General features: G+C 40.2%; 1 protein-coding gene across 1 annotated transcript; it reads right to left on the bottom strand.

Moving 5' to 3' along the window:
* Positions 1-1,836: 1,836 nt before the first annotated feature.
* Positions 1,837-6,760, bottom strand: LOC5568166 (Krueppel-like factor 3). The gene is made up of 2 exons (XM_021848197.1): positions 6,265-6,760; positions 1,837-3,622 (listed from the first exon to the last, which is right to left on the bottom strand). Exons 1-2 carry the CDS (start codon positions 6,334-6,336, stop codon positions 2,384-2,386), a joined length of 1,311 nt encoding a protein of 436 aa, XP_021703889.1. The 5' UTR covers positions 6,337-6,760; the 3' UTR covers positions 1,837-2,383.
* Positions 6,761-16,210: the final 9,450 nt, after the last annotated feature.

The following is a 16,210-nucleotide window of genomic DNA, read 5'->3' as shown; positions in this document are numbered from 1 at the left end:
AGTTTGTGCTCAAATTGATCGACAGAAACAATTGAGTCCGCATATTTCAGCTATTTTTCTTTGGAATATTACGTTCAAACGCTTAGTGTTCAATAGTAACTTCCACGTATAGATTTTTTGGGTATATTATAACTGCGACCAACATTTGTGACACACTACTCAATATTTTTCAAAACGATAAATTTCTATTTAAGTAATTATCAATGCATGACTTAGGTATTATCCCAATGAGGTATAATGTATGAAACGCATAACCTTAGAGGCCATATTTCAAAGGGCTGTATAACTCCCTTGTCAAAATACTTTTCTATTCTATGAAAAACCCTACGATCTGGAAAGACGAATAATTTCCAAATTAAAATGATTCTCGTCAGAACTTTGATTTGAATACGCCTTTCTCAGTATCGTCTTGCTGTGTGTTCACCACAACACATATTTTGGGCTCACTTTACCACATAAATAAATATATTTTACATTTTTCCAACATTTACTAGGATCAGTCAGAAAATATTTGATTTATGCTCGTTTATTCATCTTAATGGTTACTCAGAGATGCTTTACAACACAAAATGACAGAAAAAAAAACGCAACATTTCCAGTTACGCCAAAACACAGTTGCGTAATTTCCCAAACTTTCCACGGTCATCTTCCCAGGGATTGCCTCCGGTTCGGGCCGAGGCAACCGCTAACTAGAATCGCACTTTTGTAATTGCTCCAGTGCTCCAGTTTTTGCGCCGGAAAATAGCGATCCCACACGCGAAAGACTCTTACGCACGTCAGAGGTGGGATTTTCGCCTTTTACCTTCCGAAACAACAAACAAACGTCAATGGGGAGAAGACCCATCCCCGGGCAGAAATGGAGCCACCGAACGGGTTCTTTCTCTTCAGCCGGCCGGCCACGAGGATTGTACCAGCGGTAGGTCGTTTGCTCGAATGCTCACTCAACCTGTTTGTTCTAATGGTCAATTTCGATAAACGATCGGCAGCCAAAACGGTGTGTTTCGCGCGAAAATTTCCGAAACAAAAATACAAAAACGTTTGAGATTGCTTCCCTCCCGAGAGATATTGAGGTTAAGTACGGGGTTTCACTTACGTCAGACCCTGGCCGCCTGGCCGTTAGGGGGCCGTTTTTTCCTTCTTTTGCTCTTGAGCCGCCATCGACAGGTTGATGGCCGCCGGCGGGTGGTTTGCTTGCTTCCGATCCATGGGAAATTGCAGCCTCTCGCAAACCACACGCGCGCCCCATCCAAGCAGGCGACGAGATTTGCGAGCAAGAACGCCGCCATCCGCACACATACACACTGAAGCCCACTGACGTAAGCACATAGCAGGCCGTGCGAACGATTGACTGAGCGCGGATTGCTACGTCGCTGTGTGAGTGAACACGACATGGAGGCGTGTACACCCACGACTTTTCTGTTCGTTTGCAAGCGAATGACGTCATTGCACGGTACCCATCCCGCCGTACGATGAAGCGGTAATAACCGGCGCTGGTGCTTCGAGACCGAGAATAATTTCGCCTTATCCTACTTTTTGTGTAGATATCTCTAGCAAACAACACGAGCGAACCGTTGGGGAAGGAAATGGTTGACATGGATGTGTGTGAGTGCGCTGGCGGAGAATGAGTGGAGTACTTTTCCATCGACATATTTTTTACTTTTTTCTGGGTAAACTTGCGACACGTGCCAAGGTGGAATTTGGAGGCGGTAGACGTTGGGGGGAGTTTTCCGTTTTGTGATATCGTAGGTAATTGAGAAGAGCCGTTTGTGTTTTATGTTTGTAATAGATAGATTTGTATTCTCTCCCATTTTTCATTGATTCATTCTTTTGCTTTTCTTTTTTCTCATACGAATAAAACATATTTTTATAACAGTTCTAGATTTTTTGAACAAATAGGTGAACATCTTAACTCACACTCTTTCATTCTATAGTTTTAAATAAGTTACTAAAACTCGTTAAGATTAGTAAAACGACCATTACATCCTCTCTTAGCTTTAAAGTAATTTTAAACGATCACAGATGTTTTATATTATATTATAAACATAGGATAAAGGAAACTCAAAACATTGACAAAAACGATAACAAAAAAACGCTGTCAAAGTCCCTGAAAACGAAACTAGCAACTCTGTCTCTGATGCCTTCATCTAAACCCCGCTCCCAGTTCGAGTAACAGTAGTACAGATATTGATAGATTTGCAACCTGGAATGAACGTTATCTCTCTTTCTCCTTCCTTGCTCATAGAGGAAAGGTTCCACGAAGAAAGATAGGGACAGCACACAAACAATAGAAGCGCGAGCGCTAACAAGCGCACGCAAGCTAAGATCTAGTCAGTTCCGATAAAGTATTTACAAGACTTGTAAAACACACTTTAAACACAGAGACTTAGAAAACTGGGCCCGCCGTGACGAACTGCACCGGGACGGCTGCGTCCGGGTACACCGATATCGGGTAGATCGGTTGTTGTTGTGGCTGTTGCGGTTGCTGCTGCTGCTGTTGACCCTTCTGACCTTTGTCCTTGTTGTGACGCTTGACGTGTTTGGACAGATGATCAGAGCGCATGAATCGGCGCTGACAGACGGGACAGACAAACTTCTTCTCTCCTGTATGGGTTCGCTTGTGGCGGGACAGCTCGTCGGAGCGGGAGAATCGACGGCCACAGTCTGGCCACTTGCAAATGAAGGGCCGTTCGCCGGTGTGAATGCGTTGATGAGCCTTCAGGTGACTGGATTTGAAGTAGTTTTTGCCACAGTTCGGGTGTTCGCATTCGTAGATTCGTCTGCGTTCTGGTTTCTGGGGAGCGGCTGGGGCAGGAACGGAAGCAGCACTGGACGGCTGAGGGACCAGAAGTGCTTTGCCGTTGGTTTGACCGAGTAGGTTCTGTGAGATTTGCGGAGGAACCAGAACGAAGCCATTCGGGGTGGCGAGGATGAGTTGTGGAATTTTAGGAGCTATCACAGGAAGCGAGGTTGCTGGCTTAACTGGAGGTGCAGGTTTCAGCATGGGAGCAGGAGCCTGCATTGTCGGTGCTACAACAGGTACTACGGAAGGAACGACAGGTACATACTGTTGGCTGTGCTCTAATACTCGACTAGGGTGGGTAACAGGAGCGACAGGCGCAACGCTGAATTCCTCCGAAGGTTCTCGCGACGTGATACGATCCTGGATCTGGCTACTGATAGGTTGTTGTTCGACGGCTTGTGACTCCATGGGTTGGAACGGCGAACGACGGCCCATTTTGTACTTGACGCTGCGAAATACGTTCAGATTTGTGTCTGGTTCCTTCGCCGAAGTGCAAGAACCATCCTTGTTAATTCGCATGATGACGCTCTCGCGTTGTGGTTGAGCTGAATGCAGAGCATCATCGGCGGATTTGGTGTTTTCGTCCTCGGATCCAGAAAAGTCCGACGGCGGTGGAGTCAGCGATGTGTGATGATAGTGCTGCTCCAGTTGAACCGGGTCGCGCACATACAGACGCTTCCTCGGTGGGAGATCAGATTCATCCTCCGATAGATCAGAGTGGTTGGGTGTGGTAAAACCCTTAGTCAACATGTCTGCAACACGTGGTGACGCTTGATTCTGTTCCAATTTGCGCTTTAGAGCTTGCTTGATTTCCGTAGTGGTCTGTAAACAAAAAGAGAACGAAAAAGTTCAGGTTAGCGAACGATTCATTTAAACAAAACGGAAGCGTACAAATAGGTGCCAACCAAAGGGATGGCATCATAGTTTTTCACTATGGTATTTGACAGATCATGTTGTGCCTTCTTATCGGGAGCATAAATTTATACTCCAGTTGAAATTCTCACGCACACTCATGTATTTGTTGAATGTTTACCTTCCGTATGATTGAAAATGGTACAAAATGCGCCAAACAAGACAAAAACTGCGCAAAGCTGCTATGTGAGACTGTGCATTGAAAGTCTTCGGTTTACTTATCAGTGGTTTAATCCGCGTTCGAAATGGCATTTAGCCATCTATCCCGCGCATCGATATTGGTTGGAAACTTGTGATGCGAAATGTTATCATCGTAATAATTGTTCTTCTGATTATGAGAATCGACACCGAAAGAAGGAAACAACACTTCATTGTGGTTTTTATGATAATATATATGAAACTTACTTTTATTTTAGACCGCGAGCTACGCTATGGAAATAATAACGAACAATATGCGTAGATTTTGTGTGCCTAGGTTCATTTTCCCACATTCACACCAGCTGCATTGCTTACAGCGTAATAGTATTGGTGAGCGCTGCTTGCGTTCGATAAGAGGCAACAAAATATGGCCACCATATCGGCCCCCTGGTGCCAACTCGCTAGTGTCATCGTTCAACAACGACAGAGGGAACGGCCTTGTCAAATTCAAATTGGGGCAGCCATCTTGAAAAGTGACCAAAACACGCGCTCGGTCACGTACGCGCTCAATAGAGCCCCCCCTGAAATGGGTGTGTAGCCGCGTGCAAACACTCGAAGCTGTATCATTCATTCCATTTGGCCACAATGCAGCTTTCAACAGCCAGTTCCCGAGAAGGGGATGAGGCAGCAAAAATGCGATTCCATAACGCAAAAAAAAAAAACAACGAAATAAGAGCGTTCTTCTACCTCGTCTCAATACAATCTTAGCAGGCGAAACCGCAAAAGCAACGGCGCGACGTCATTGGGAAGGTTCCTACTGCAGCGCACCATCGAGAGGAAGCACGATGGCGAGGGCGGCAGAGAGTGCGAGAGGGAGAGGCAAAACGAAAACAACACTCGTAGAACGACAGCGAAGCGCAGGCAGCAGTGGCAGAGTCCAAAGTCTACCCGAACCGACCGAATGCCTTTTAACTTGCCATGCAATGTTCACGTGAACACCAGCTGATTGCGAGCTCTGGCTGCGTGATCACAGCGTGATCAATGGGAGCAAGCGAGGCGGGTGCTATTTGTGTTCAAACTGTGCTCGAGCCAGAGTGGGACGGTTGCGCTCACACCCTCCTTTGCCGCATCATCATCATCATGGCAGTAGTCCGCGCTCGGTGGGTTGAGTGTAGTTTGACGTCGACTTTTTTTTATGGCGCGCGCGCCCCGCTTGCTTGGGTTCGAACGGAGCTATTTATATATGTGGGGTAAGATGGGGTGTGCTTTCTGACGATGACTACGGCGACTGTTCGGAAAGTCACAGCCGCGTGAAACAGTATTGCAATCGAGCGATGATGCAAGGTTGCGCCCTGCTAGAATAGTTTCTGTCCGCGAGATAGTAAAATTGCTCTCGTTGCACTCTAATTTTAGCTATTCAAAGCTGTATTTTTGGTGCAGCTAGATTCGTTTGTACTTTTTTGCTATTTTGGGGATCAAGTAAAATAGACTGTTGCCTTAACTTGAAACTTAAGGGTCTCAATCTACAAAGAAGCTGATTGCTGTATTAACCGTCATTGCGAAATTCCTACGACAAAGACAGTCATCTCAACTATAAGAACTACGTCCAGTGACAATCTGTGTCGCTGATAAGAGAATCCTGCGTCGGAATTGAGCAAATCCGGGTAGGGCTAAAAATAACCATTTCCCACCGATCAAGCACTTGTAGACACGTGAACTCCGCCTGGTCACTTCGTGGCCTCGGATTTTCTATCGGTTGACCAGCAGTGTTTGCAGCTTCAGCGATTTTTGTTTCTTGGTTGGGTAAGCTGATCATGCTCCCAAAAGCTGACAATTAATTTTGCGACGTCTCGACCACAAGGTGACACATTAAAAAATACTGTCTGGGCTTTTGAGAACTCTATTATTAGAATGAACCTGAACTCCTGTGTGAAAGTAGACCTCACCTCTCGCTTCTTCCGATCATTGTGCGACTGAATCGAAATGATGTGTCCTTCGGGAATTCCCGCCCACCATCGAATTGTGCCAACGACACGTGATGGTATACGTGCTCACTCGAGCTGAACCGTCCAAAATTTGCTTCCGGTTGTTCTAGCCACTGAAACACACTCTTATCAAGCGTGTCAAATCATCGAGCGATAGAGGGAACAAGTCGTTCTGAAGCTACGGCCGTACGATTTCGCGCTCTGGCTAATCGCGACACAGGGGCCTTTGCGAAATATTTCGACACTTGCGAACATTCGAGCGTCATATCATTGACCGCACGGCGATGGCAATGACTGTCTCATTCAACTCAAATAGAGATAACGGATAATTAGCAACACTTCACTCTGATTACTGTGGGAAATTAAATTTTCTACTACAATAGACTCTGGCCGAATGGAGCCTGAGTTGCAACTGATAAGGAACCTTACCTTGGGATCTTTGCTGCCAATTTCCAGTGGTGGCGTTGCCGGAGGAGACAGTAGTATTCCAGTATCCTCCATCTAGTACACTGACTTGCGGTAGATTTATATTCCTGCTTTACGGGTACTGCTTCCGCCAAAAATCAACGTTTTTTTTCCACTTGTATCAACTTGAACGTTTTTCGTTTGCACTTTCAGCTCTGCTCTGTTTGAATTTTTTCCTCAATTCAACATACTATTTTCCACAGTTTGCTCTGCTGAAACACTTGTCTCTTCCTTGGAACACGTTTCAATTTGAACTGATTTCTGTTTCAACCTGTAACTTCTCTCTTGGTTGAATTCACTTTTCTTGGCTGTCGACGCGCACTTGCACTTGCTTTTGCAATTCACTTATTTCCTCCCTGATTGAGGCCTTTTTGGGCAAGAGAGCCAAAATTCGCACTTTTCACCTTACACGTCCGCTTTCTTCGACGGCACAGAATGTTGTAAGCCTTTGTTTAGGGTTTGCAGTGCTCTTCATAGCTGCTGCTGCTGCGATCGGCACCAACACCATCGCAGCAGGCGCTTGCTAGTGTGCGTATTTCACGTTTCTACACGTACGTCGTCCGTTGCCTGCTTTGATTCCATCGCCGCCGCTCACAGGGTGACTCGTTTGTTTCGCTTTCGTTCATACGAAGCCAGTTGCTGTTCCTCAAGCACGTACCTAAAAATAAGGTAGCCATCAATGAATCTTTCCGGATTTGGTGCATCGAGCTCCCATCAAAGGTCCCCACGGATCAGCTATGCAACCCTCAAAGGGCAAAATAGCTCACCTTTGACCAAACTGTATTCCCCTTTCAGTGTCCACGTTGGGATCGAATGATTCGCTTTGCTTCAGTCGGTCCAATTCTCATTGACGTCATCGGCGGCGCACTTTTGTGTCACCTTCTATTTGTGGTGGGCGCTCTCTGCCTCAGCACCTTCGTTCGTTTGTCTGCGTGTGCAACACACCCATCCACGGAACCGGCGGCGGCGGTGGCGGCTTTTGGCTACTGCCCGAGCCCATTGACGTTGTTTTTCCCGCGAAGCCGAGCGCTGATCGCGCACTGAACATTCGACAGCACGCGCTGTTCACGTGAACAGTGGATGATGAGCTCAGAAGCATCGCTGCGCTGCCGCTTGCTTCGCGTTGTCGTCGTCGTCTTCGTCAGCCGGCCCAGCCAATCAGAGGCCGGGGGCTCGCTTGCATTGGCAAACCGATTTGAAGCGGAGCGGAGCAAGCGTTGACTGTGTTCACGTGAACAGTGGCTGATAGGGAACGAGGCTGCGTTTGATTCAGTCGGCAGTTCAAGGTGACTAGGTAGAAGTAAGGGCGCTCTGTGGGGTGGTGTGTACATGACGTCACTACCCCACTGACTGAAGCAGAGCCGTGTGGAACGCGCGCCGTCTTGTCGCTGTGTGCGAGCTTTCGATGAGTGGGTTGTTTTCCTTTCCACAACACACATATTTCGCTTGGTCCGGTTCGGTTTAAATTATTATGAAAATGCCGATGGAGGTGTGCGGTATGTTGTGTCGTGTGGATTGGGATTTTCTGGTGCGATAGTTTTCTGGCCCTGTTCGAACAGGTTCGGATCTTGATGACGGTGCACAGCGAGAGGAGGAAGGAGACGGCAGAGGCAGCGCATTCTAGAAGCATGATGAAATTCTGGGAATGGGTTGGATTTTTATTTCGGCGCGATGACGGCGCTGTTTTGAAAGATAAAAATGCTTGTTTTGAGGAGGGACAGATTTTTGTTGAGCTGTATTTTGAGACTGTAGAGTTACGTTATCAAATGAAATTTATGCACTAATACTGATTTGTTAGCAGAACATTTCTGCAAAGGCAGTTAGACACATGTCAATATTTTTTTTTACATTTTCATAACTGCAAATGACCATCGGGTTAAAGTTCCTTGAACAGCAATAATAAAAAAAAAATAATCAATCTATTTCTTGGTTTAATGACAACACTCAAACATTCAGGAGTCAATTTCGACGACTATTGACTCATTGAAATATAGAGTTATGTCACAGACATGATTAGGAAAATTATTTGCGGAAACCATATGTAATTAAACTTCGTTTTCAATAATAATCAATATCGAGTCATCAACTTCGCTTATAGTTTTTTGCATCTTCTCATCGTAGTAGGCTGTTTTTCATGACGCCAATCCGTCATGAAACGACCTACTTACGGAATTATACAGTGTCGCAAGGGTCATTATGAAACTGATTTCAGCTGCGTAATGCTACTTTATTACGTAACTTTTTTGAGTTAGGTACTGAATCACGCCAAGTAGTATAACTAGTAGAACTTGAATTTGGCCTTAAATTTCTTAACGAAAAGCATTTTTACAAATTGGAACTATTTTTGTAATCAAAGTAATATTTTCATAGAAGGTTAAATGCTCAAAGGTATTGGACTTTGCGTAATTTATTTATTTTTTTGAATTATTTATGTTTCAATTCCAAAACATATTCAAATCAATGTCAAAACATAAAAACTAATCGAAATCTGTTTAGAAATATGGTTTTATACAAACACTTATTGGCTTATTATAGTTTTTGTCATACAACAAATTTAAAATACTTTATTATGTAATTTTCTTAGTGTTCTGTGTGCAATATATGAAATGTAATCCTCGTTCGCTTTTCACATTCGCCTATCTAGTTCCAACTTCAATAATGTCAATGTATTTGTTTTACATAAATAGTGTCGATCGCAATAATCATAATTTTTCCAAATTTCGTAGTTTCGCGGCACATCAGTGATATTTGTAAGTTCCAATTTTCGCTACGAAAACGATTTATTCTTTTTTGTAATCCAGTGAAAATCCTTCACGAATTCTAGTAGAAAAAACTCACAAGGAATGTTCTTTGTGATTCTTCCACGAACTTTCCAGGTATTCAACAATGTGTTCTGAGAATTCCTACGGGAATTTCTTCATGAATTATTCTCGTTCTTTTCAGTGCTTTCTTCAAGAACAACTTTACCAGTTTCCGCTGAGTTCATCCTGGGATCCCCACGGAAAATCATTCTCAGGCTTTCTGATCTCACTAGAAAATATCTCAAAGAATCTCGAATTGTTTAAAAAATCTCTTGAAGGATTCTGCCAGAGAATACATTACAAATTCTTTTCTATCATTTCTCCTCGAAGGTCTTCCACTTACTAGTAGAGTACCGTTTTGACTCATATTCCGAACACTTAAGTCTAACAGTGACTTCAAATGCATCTGATAGGCATAAATTAGCTGATGTTTGTGAAATTTTAATTTCTTCACAAAGTCTAATAGCTAACAGATTGGGTTTGCTGAGAAAATTTTTTATTCAAACTTGTATAGTATTGTTTTTACGTGAAAGTATGGAACAACATTTTGATTTAAATGCCGAACACTGTGTTCATTATGTCTCATATTCCGAACACCTTGATTCAAATTCCGAACAGCACAAATAAATCATATTCAAATGAATAATTCCGCAAATAAATTAATCTAAATTTGTTCTGCTGGTCTCGAACTAGACAATCGTCACTATTCACGAGGTATAAAATAGATTGGAAGTCGTTTAAATTGAATTGCAATTGACCGCCATTTCCTGATAATGTGATGATATATTTCAGCGAAACATTTCAACCAAAGCGTCATACAAAATCCGAGTGTTCGGAATTTGAGACAAAACGATACTAAATTCCTCCTGTGTTCATGATAATTTGTTTAGGATTTCACCAAAAAAATAGTACAAAAAATTCTAGGAGTCTCATCAAAAATGTCTCCAAGATCACCAAGCAAGGATTCTTCCACGAGAGTAGGCCAACAGTTTTTCCAAATTTGCTTCGAAGTTCTTCCTAAAGTTTCTCTATTAGATTGTTCGAAAAAATCGCAGCAATAATTATCCAGATTTCCTGAAAAATAAATAAAGAAATACTTCCAGGTGCTACTGTAAGGATTTCTCGTAATATTCAACAAGAATTTCACGAGCAATTAAAACAGAAACTCAGTTGAGAAAATATTATTTATGATATTATTTTTCAGATTCCTCTTAAATTAAGGACCTTCAAAACTCTCTTAGAAATATATACTTTTATTTTTTTCAAAAATGCCTTACTAAGAAATGTGTGAAGAATTTTGACATCCCTATAATGTTCCTAGCGGAATACGTTCAACTGCTCTTCAAAAACTCTTCCGCGAAAATACTCAAAGATTTCCCAAGTAATTTGTACAGGGATTTCTTAGAGAAATTTATTATTGTTTCCCTAAGATTAATCCATGTATTTTCCATAGAAATTTTTCATTTGATTGATAGAGATTTTGCAATTCTATCCTGAACTTCTTGAAAAATTTCTCCAGAATTTCCATCAAGTATTCAGGTTTCAAAAATTATATGTTGTATCCAATTCAACTTAGCTTAGCTTAGCTTAGACTGACTACACATATCAATGGTTGCTATTCCGTGATTGACCGAAGTCAGTGAAAATGCACAAAGAATCAACTAGAAGTTTGGCTGGGATTGGCCATAATCTTCTTCAATGTGCATAATTCAGTGCCTCTATTTATACAGGGTCAATAACGGCGCCGGCCACGTCCTTGCAGTCACGTGGGATTGGGGGAAGGAATGTTAGTGTGTAACCTTTGCTATTTGGAGACCGTGTTTGCCTCTGCATCTCCACAAAGGTTACTGGGAGGGATGTTTGTTAATGGGAAGGATCGTTGGGTCACAGGATTCACTTTGATAAGCGATTAGACCATGATAAATAATGATTTGTGAGATATATACATGCTTATTTGTAAATATAATATTTTCATTTGATATGAACAATTTCTATGTAGTGGAAAATTTTGCCGACACTTGAGGTGACGAACCATTCAAAGTTTGTTGAACAAATACCTAAATGTAACATTCCTACAGCTGTCAGGACGAAAGCATGTGTTATTATATTTTACTTATTTGAAAATAAACAAAAAACTTGATTGGTTGGAACATCATAGAACACTCTTATTCTTATGCCGACAATTACAGTGGCGAACCATCCAAAGTTTGTTGAATAAAGTGAAATTTTCGCAAGTCTACACTTGTTGTGTCGAACCATTCAATGTTTTTTTTTAATTACAAAAATAAAGGTAAAAAGGGGTGTTCTGAAAATAAAAAAATGTGAAACATAAATAATTCATGAATCAGAGTTTGTGTCGACACTCACAGTGACGAACAATTCATAGTTTGTTGAAAATTAATATTTACGTCCCACAATTGTAACGATTAAATGTGCAGTCATACATATTTTATAGATTAGAAATAGTAGCATGAAACGAGCTCACCAATTGATCCTTTATCCTTCACTGTGCAGCCACAATCCACTCTCAGCCTCACTCGTTTGCTCGGCTATATAAAAGCACTCAGAAAAAAAAAGGCGCGCGACCCGAAAAGGAAAACAAAATTGGCTTTCTTGACGCACTGCCCAGCAGCAAGCGTCAAGGTCAAAGGATCAAAAAGAACTAACCGATCACGCCACTTTTTCACTTACTAGACCGACGCGCGACATGTTTGATCCTGCCTTCGTCGCTCACCCCCGTAGGAGCAAGCGTCAAGGTCGAAAGATCAAACAGAACTGAACTCTATATGTTGTATCCAATTCAACTATCTATTTAATCTAAGTGTTACGAACATATCGTTCATACATCATTTTCATGTGGGAATTGATTTTCACTGCAAAATAATTCAAAGTATATCACTCTATACCCTAAAATCTCATAGGGCTCAACAAGAATGCACTTTATGATGTGGTTTTCATGATTAGACCCATGATTTAGACGTCATATCTTTGAATCCTACAGTCCTTCGCCATCGGCTCAAAATAGCTTTGGTGGTTAGGGTTGGGGCTGAGGATCAGAAGATCCACGGATAAAGTACAAAGGATAATGTATTATTTTTTTCTTTTTCTTCACACCAATCAAGCTAACCTTTGTAACTATTTGACCTAAATTAGAAACATTTTCATTGAGATTTTTTTAATTTCACCCAAAATGAAATTTTTGTTATAAAAGAGCACCCTATAGGAAGAACTACCTTGTAATATGTAAAGGCAACTATAAGTAATGACTCAAGGTTAATCAGCGTAGCAACAGTCTTGAGAACTATAACTCATCCCAGCAACGAGGAAGCATTTATTGAGTACTAATTCCGTAACGCGTCTTCCAGTCTTTGGGGAGTAAACCAGCATCGTACTGAAAACTTAAATAGAGCTAATAATTATAATCCATCAAGTATCGCACAAATAACTAATAACCAAATTACACGGGCTTATTCACAAATTTTAAAATGCTTAAAGGGGTGAGTGAGTGACCTCATGATGTCACGGCTCATACAAATCACCATCATTTTGTAGAATATTCATACAAAAAGTTTTAAGAGGGGCTGGGTGGGTGCCAACAGCCAACACATTGTTCAAATCGTCAAACAACCTTTATGTTATGTTTATGATCGGCATGTATTACTCAAAATATCAAAATACCAGTGGTAATGTTCCTTCACTTATTGATGATAATGAACTACGATTACTGTTGATTATGCAAAAAAAAAGAAAAAGATTATTGTGTATAAACCGTGGATCTTCTGATCCTCAGGCCCAAACCTTATCACCAACTCTATTTTGAACCGATGCATCGCGATGGTGGTGGTAAGTAGGGTTCAAAGATATGACGACTAAATTATGGGTAACTGTGGTTTTCATAGAGCGTATTCGTGTTGGCAATTCTATGAGATTTCAGGGTATAAAGTGAAACATTTTTAATTGGGTCCTAAATTTTTTAATGAAATCTTGTTTTTATTTAATGACACGAAAGAGCATGTTACTGCAAGTACTTTAGCAATTTTTCCCGCTCAAATAACGGCTATATCATACTTGTTTTTAATTATGAATCGTGGTTTACGGCTAACCAGCCGAGTGGAAGTTTAACAACTACCGAAAAGCTAAACATTACAAATAATTTGCACCACGTGATTATTGAGCTGAAATCGAATTCAGGTTAACTTTTGCGTTCATGAGTCTTCTCATGGCGTAGGGATAACGCGCCCTAACTAGAGATCAGGGAGTCGTGAGTTCGATTCTCACTGAGAAGACGTGTAACTTTTTCGCAAATCTTCACATCAATTTGTCCATCTAATCCAATTGCAAATTATATGTAATGTGCCAAGGGGTGTGGTAAAATCTAAAAACATCATAAAACAATGATTTTTGGATTTGAACCAACGGAAACATTAGAAAATTGAGTAAACATATGTTTTTGGCCTAAACTTAAGCGTTTGGCACTAAAATTGGGACAGGGCTTTGGGACCCTATTATATCACAGTGAAAAACAATTCTTACATTAAAAAGACGATATGTTCGAAATACGCAGATGAAATAGTTAGTTGAATTGGATACAAAATATGATAAAAAAAAATATCGGAATTTATGTGGCAAACTTGAAAAATATATTGCTGTTTTAGAGATTTTTTGAATAATTACCTTCAAAGCATAATAAAAAAAGCGGTCATAACACCCTAGTGTTTTCGACCAAGTGATAGACAATTGTGTTAGCAAAAAGGCTAGTGGTATTTTCGAATAATTATTAATTATATTTTTTGGGTTTCAGGAACGTATATCGGTTAAAAGGTCCAAAAAACCACAAAATCGATTTGATACTCCTCTAAAACTGTACCAAACTGACTCATTTTTGGACAGGTAACTTGTTTTGATAAATAAGTTCGGAATTTGATGTGTAAGGGTATATTAGAAAAAGTTAACAGGTCTAGTATACACATACCTTTCTCTTTTCGTCATTACTAAAAAAAACCCTTAGAATAGCCGCCCAGACAACCAAAATGTACGTATAACGAAATCACCTGGAGGCTCTATATGTGCAAAATTTCACTTATAAGATGTTGCGAAACGGCCTTCTACGTACAAAAGTGGAGGCGATATGCGTGCATATATTATGTGATGAATAATAACATACAATGCGAGTGTATAAATATTCTAGCGAACTAACCTGCAATATTATGCGACTTAACTTATGATAACAAATGATGATATGACAGCTGCTACGGATTGATCCGACCTACTTTGTACGTGTGTACGGGACGAAACAAAATGTACAAATGAACTCAGAAAAAAAGTGTTTTATGCGAGGAGACTCATCAATCTGACGAGTTTATCCACGGTGTTTAGCGAGTTTGATGTAGTTCGTATGAATATACGAGTTGTAACGTGAACTTTCATGCGATTTCTGGTTGTCTGGGCGGATATTATGAATGTCGAAAACTTTTTTTTTAATCCTACCAATCTACCTTTATATTTCACCGCAAGATAATTCAAAATTAGTTTAAAGTATTCGTCGTATTTTTCCTCCTTATTCATGGATCGCATCACCGACCAAAGGGGACCCCAACTAACAATTCAGAGCCACAAACAAGCATGCAAGTTTAATTTTTGTTCAATAATGGTAATGACAGCTGAATAAAAATGTTGCTCTATAAAGAGCTGAGAAGGTGCTTTTTTAACACAAACTTAGGTCAATGTTCAACGTTATGCATTAGAATGAACAAAGGTTGAATCGCCACTTATTAAACGTTTCCAAAGATTCTCATTCGGCTAGTCAATATTCTTTTACTAATGAGCTGAACAAGACATGTTTCCCCCAATTAAAAAGTCAATATTCCACTAAACAAATGTATATGTATAAAAGGATATTCAGAAGACGAACTAACGTTTTTCTTGCGTCGCACTTCAGCTATTTCCACATGTTTAACATAAGCATGAATAGAGCTGAATATGTATCTTATAAAATCCTAATTCAGCTTCAGTATATTATAGGAACAGTTGATCCAATAGAGGCCAAAATGACGATTAACAAACTCATTGTTCAGCAATACATAAGCCTTGTAAAAGCGATCACACTATAGCTAAATTTCATAAAATGGACAAAATTTTCGAAATTCGTGTTGAGTTCCGAATGCATTTCAAAGCTTATAACTTATTCTTTCTCAAACCTTTTTAAATAGCTGTTCAGAAAATAAACATGGTCAGCCTCCAGAAATGTAGGATTATTTTGAAAAACAAAAACAAACATTTGGGCTAAGTATTCCTAGTAGGAGTGAATTACTGACAAACAAAGCGTAATATTGACTTGATTAACAGAAAAGATCTGAAGACAACATCAAAATTTTGTTTGTTTTTTTATATGTAGTTAAGTTTAGATATCATTTCCAGATCTTTTATATATTATATTTATCAAGTTTATATCACTTTTAGCTATCCATATTTTAATTTGCTATTGCTAAGCTTTGCCTGCTCGGGATGTTGTTCCGTACAAGAAAAGAAGAAATTTCTTTGACTGAATTGATTAAATAAATTTCTATAGCGAGCTACATTTGAAACGACCTTTTTTCACAATTGAATAGTGCGATCAGAGAAAAATGATTTACTTGGTTATTTCCGAAAAAAAAAATCCCATGCGTCAAGATATTCGAACATTTTTCTATTCAGGCGCATAGTCCTCAGAATACTTCAAATGATTTAAATATATTCATACAGAGGACTATTTCTTTAATGCATAATAAGTTTATGAAAAGTACAAATCAATAATATAATTAATTAATACAAACATAATTTATAAAATAAATGCATTTCAATTTAAGTTAATGAATCATTCAAATTGAAGTTTTGAACAAACTAAACTTATTATGAAGTTAGCTTAAGGTGAAGATGCATCGAAGCCAAACCTCAAATTTTCAAGAACACAAATCTAAAGAACTAAATATCCGTTCAAGCTGAAAACTTAATCGATTGGTCACCACCAGCGTGTGACCAATTGTTTAGGTTTTCAGCTCGAGCCGCTGCGCAGTCTGGTTCTCTAGATTTGTGCTCTTGAAAATTTGAGGTTTGGCTTCGATGCATATTCG

Source organism: Aedes aegypti, chromosome 2 (genome assembly GCF_002204515.2).
Source record: "Aedes aegypti strain LVP_AGWG chromosome 2, AaegL5.0 Primary Assembly, whole genome shotgun sequence".
Classification (NCBI taxonomy): Eukaryota; Metazoa; Arthropoda; class Insecta; order Diptera; family Culicidae; genus Aedes; species Aedes aegypti.
This window is presented reverse-complemented; position numbering and strand designations above follow the sequence as displayed.

Excerpts from the sequence above, each read along its gene's own strand:
- LOC5568166 (XM_021848197.1), bottom strand. The coding sequence starts at position 6,336 with ATGGAGGATACTGGAATACTACTGTCTCCTCCGGCAACGCCACCACTG. Across the intron at positions 3,623-6,264 it reads TTGGCAGCAAAGATCCCAAG|ACCACTACGGAAATCAAGCA; the intron begins GTAAGGTTCCTT and ends TTTTGTTTACAG.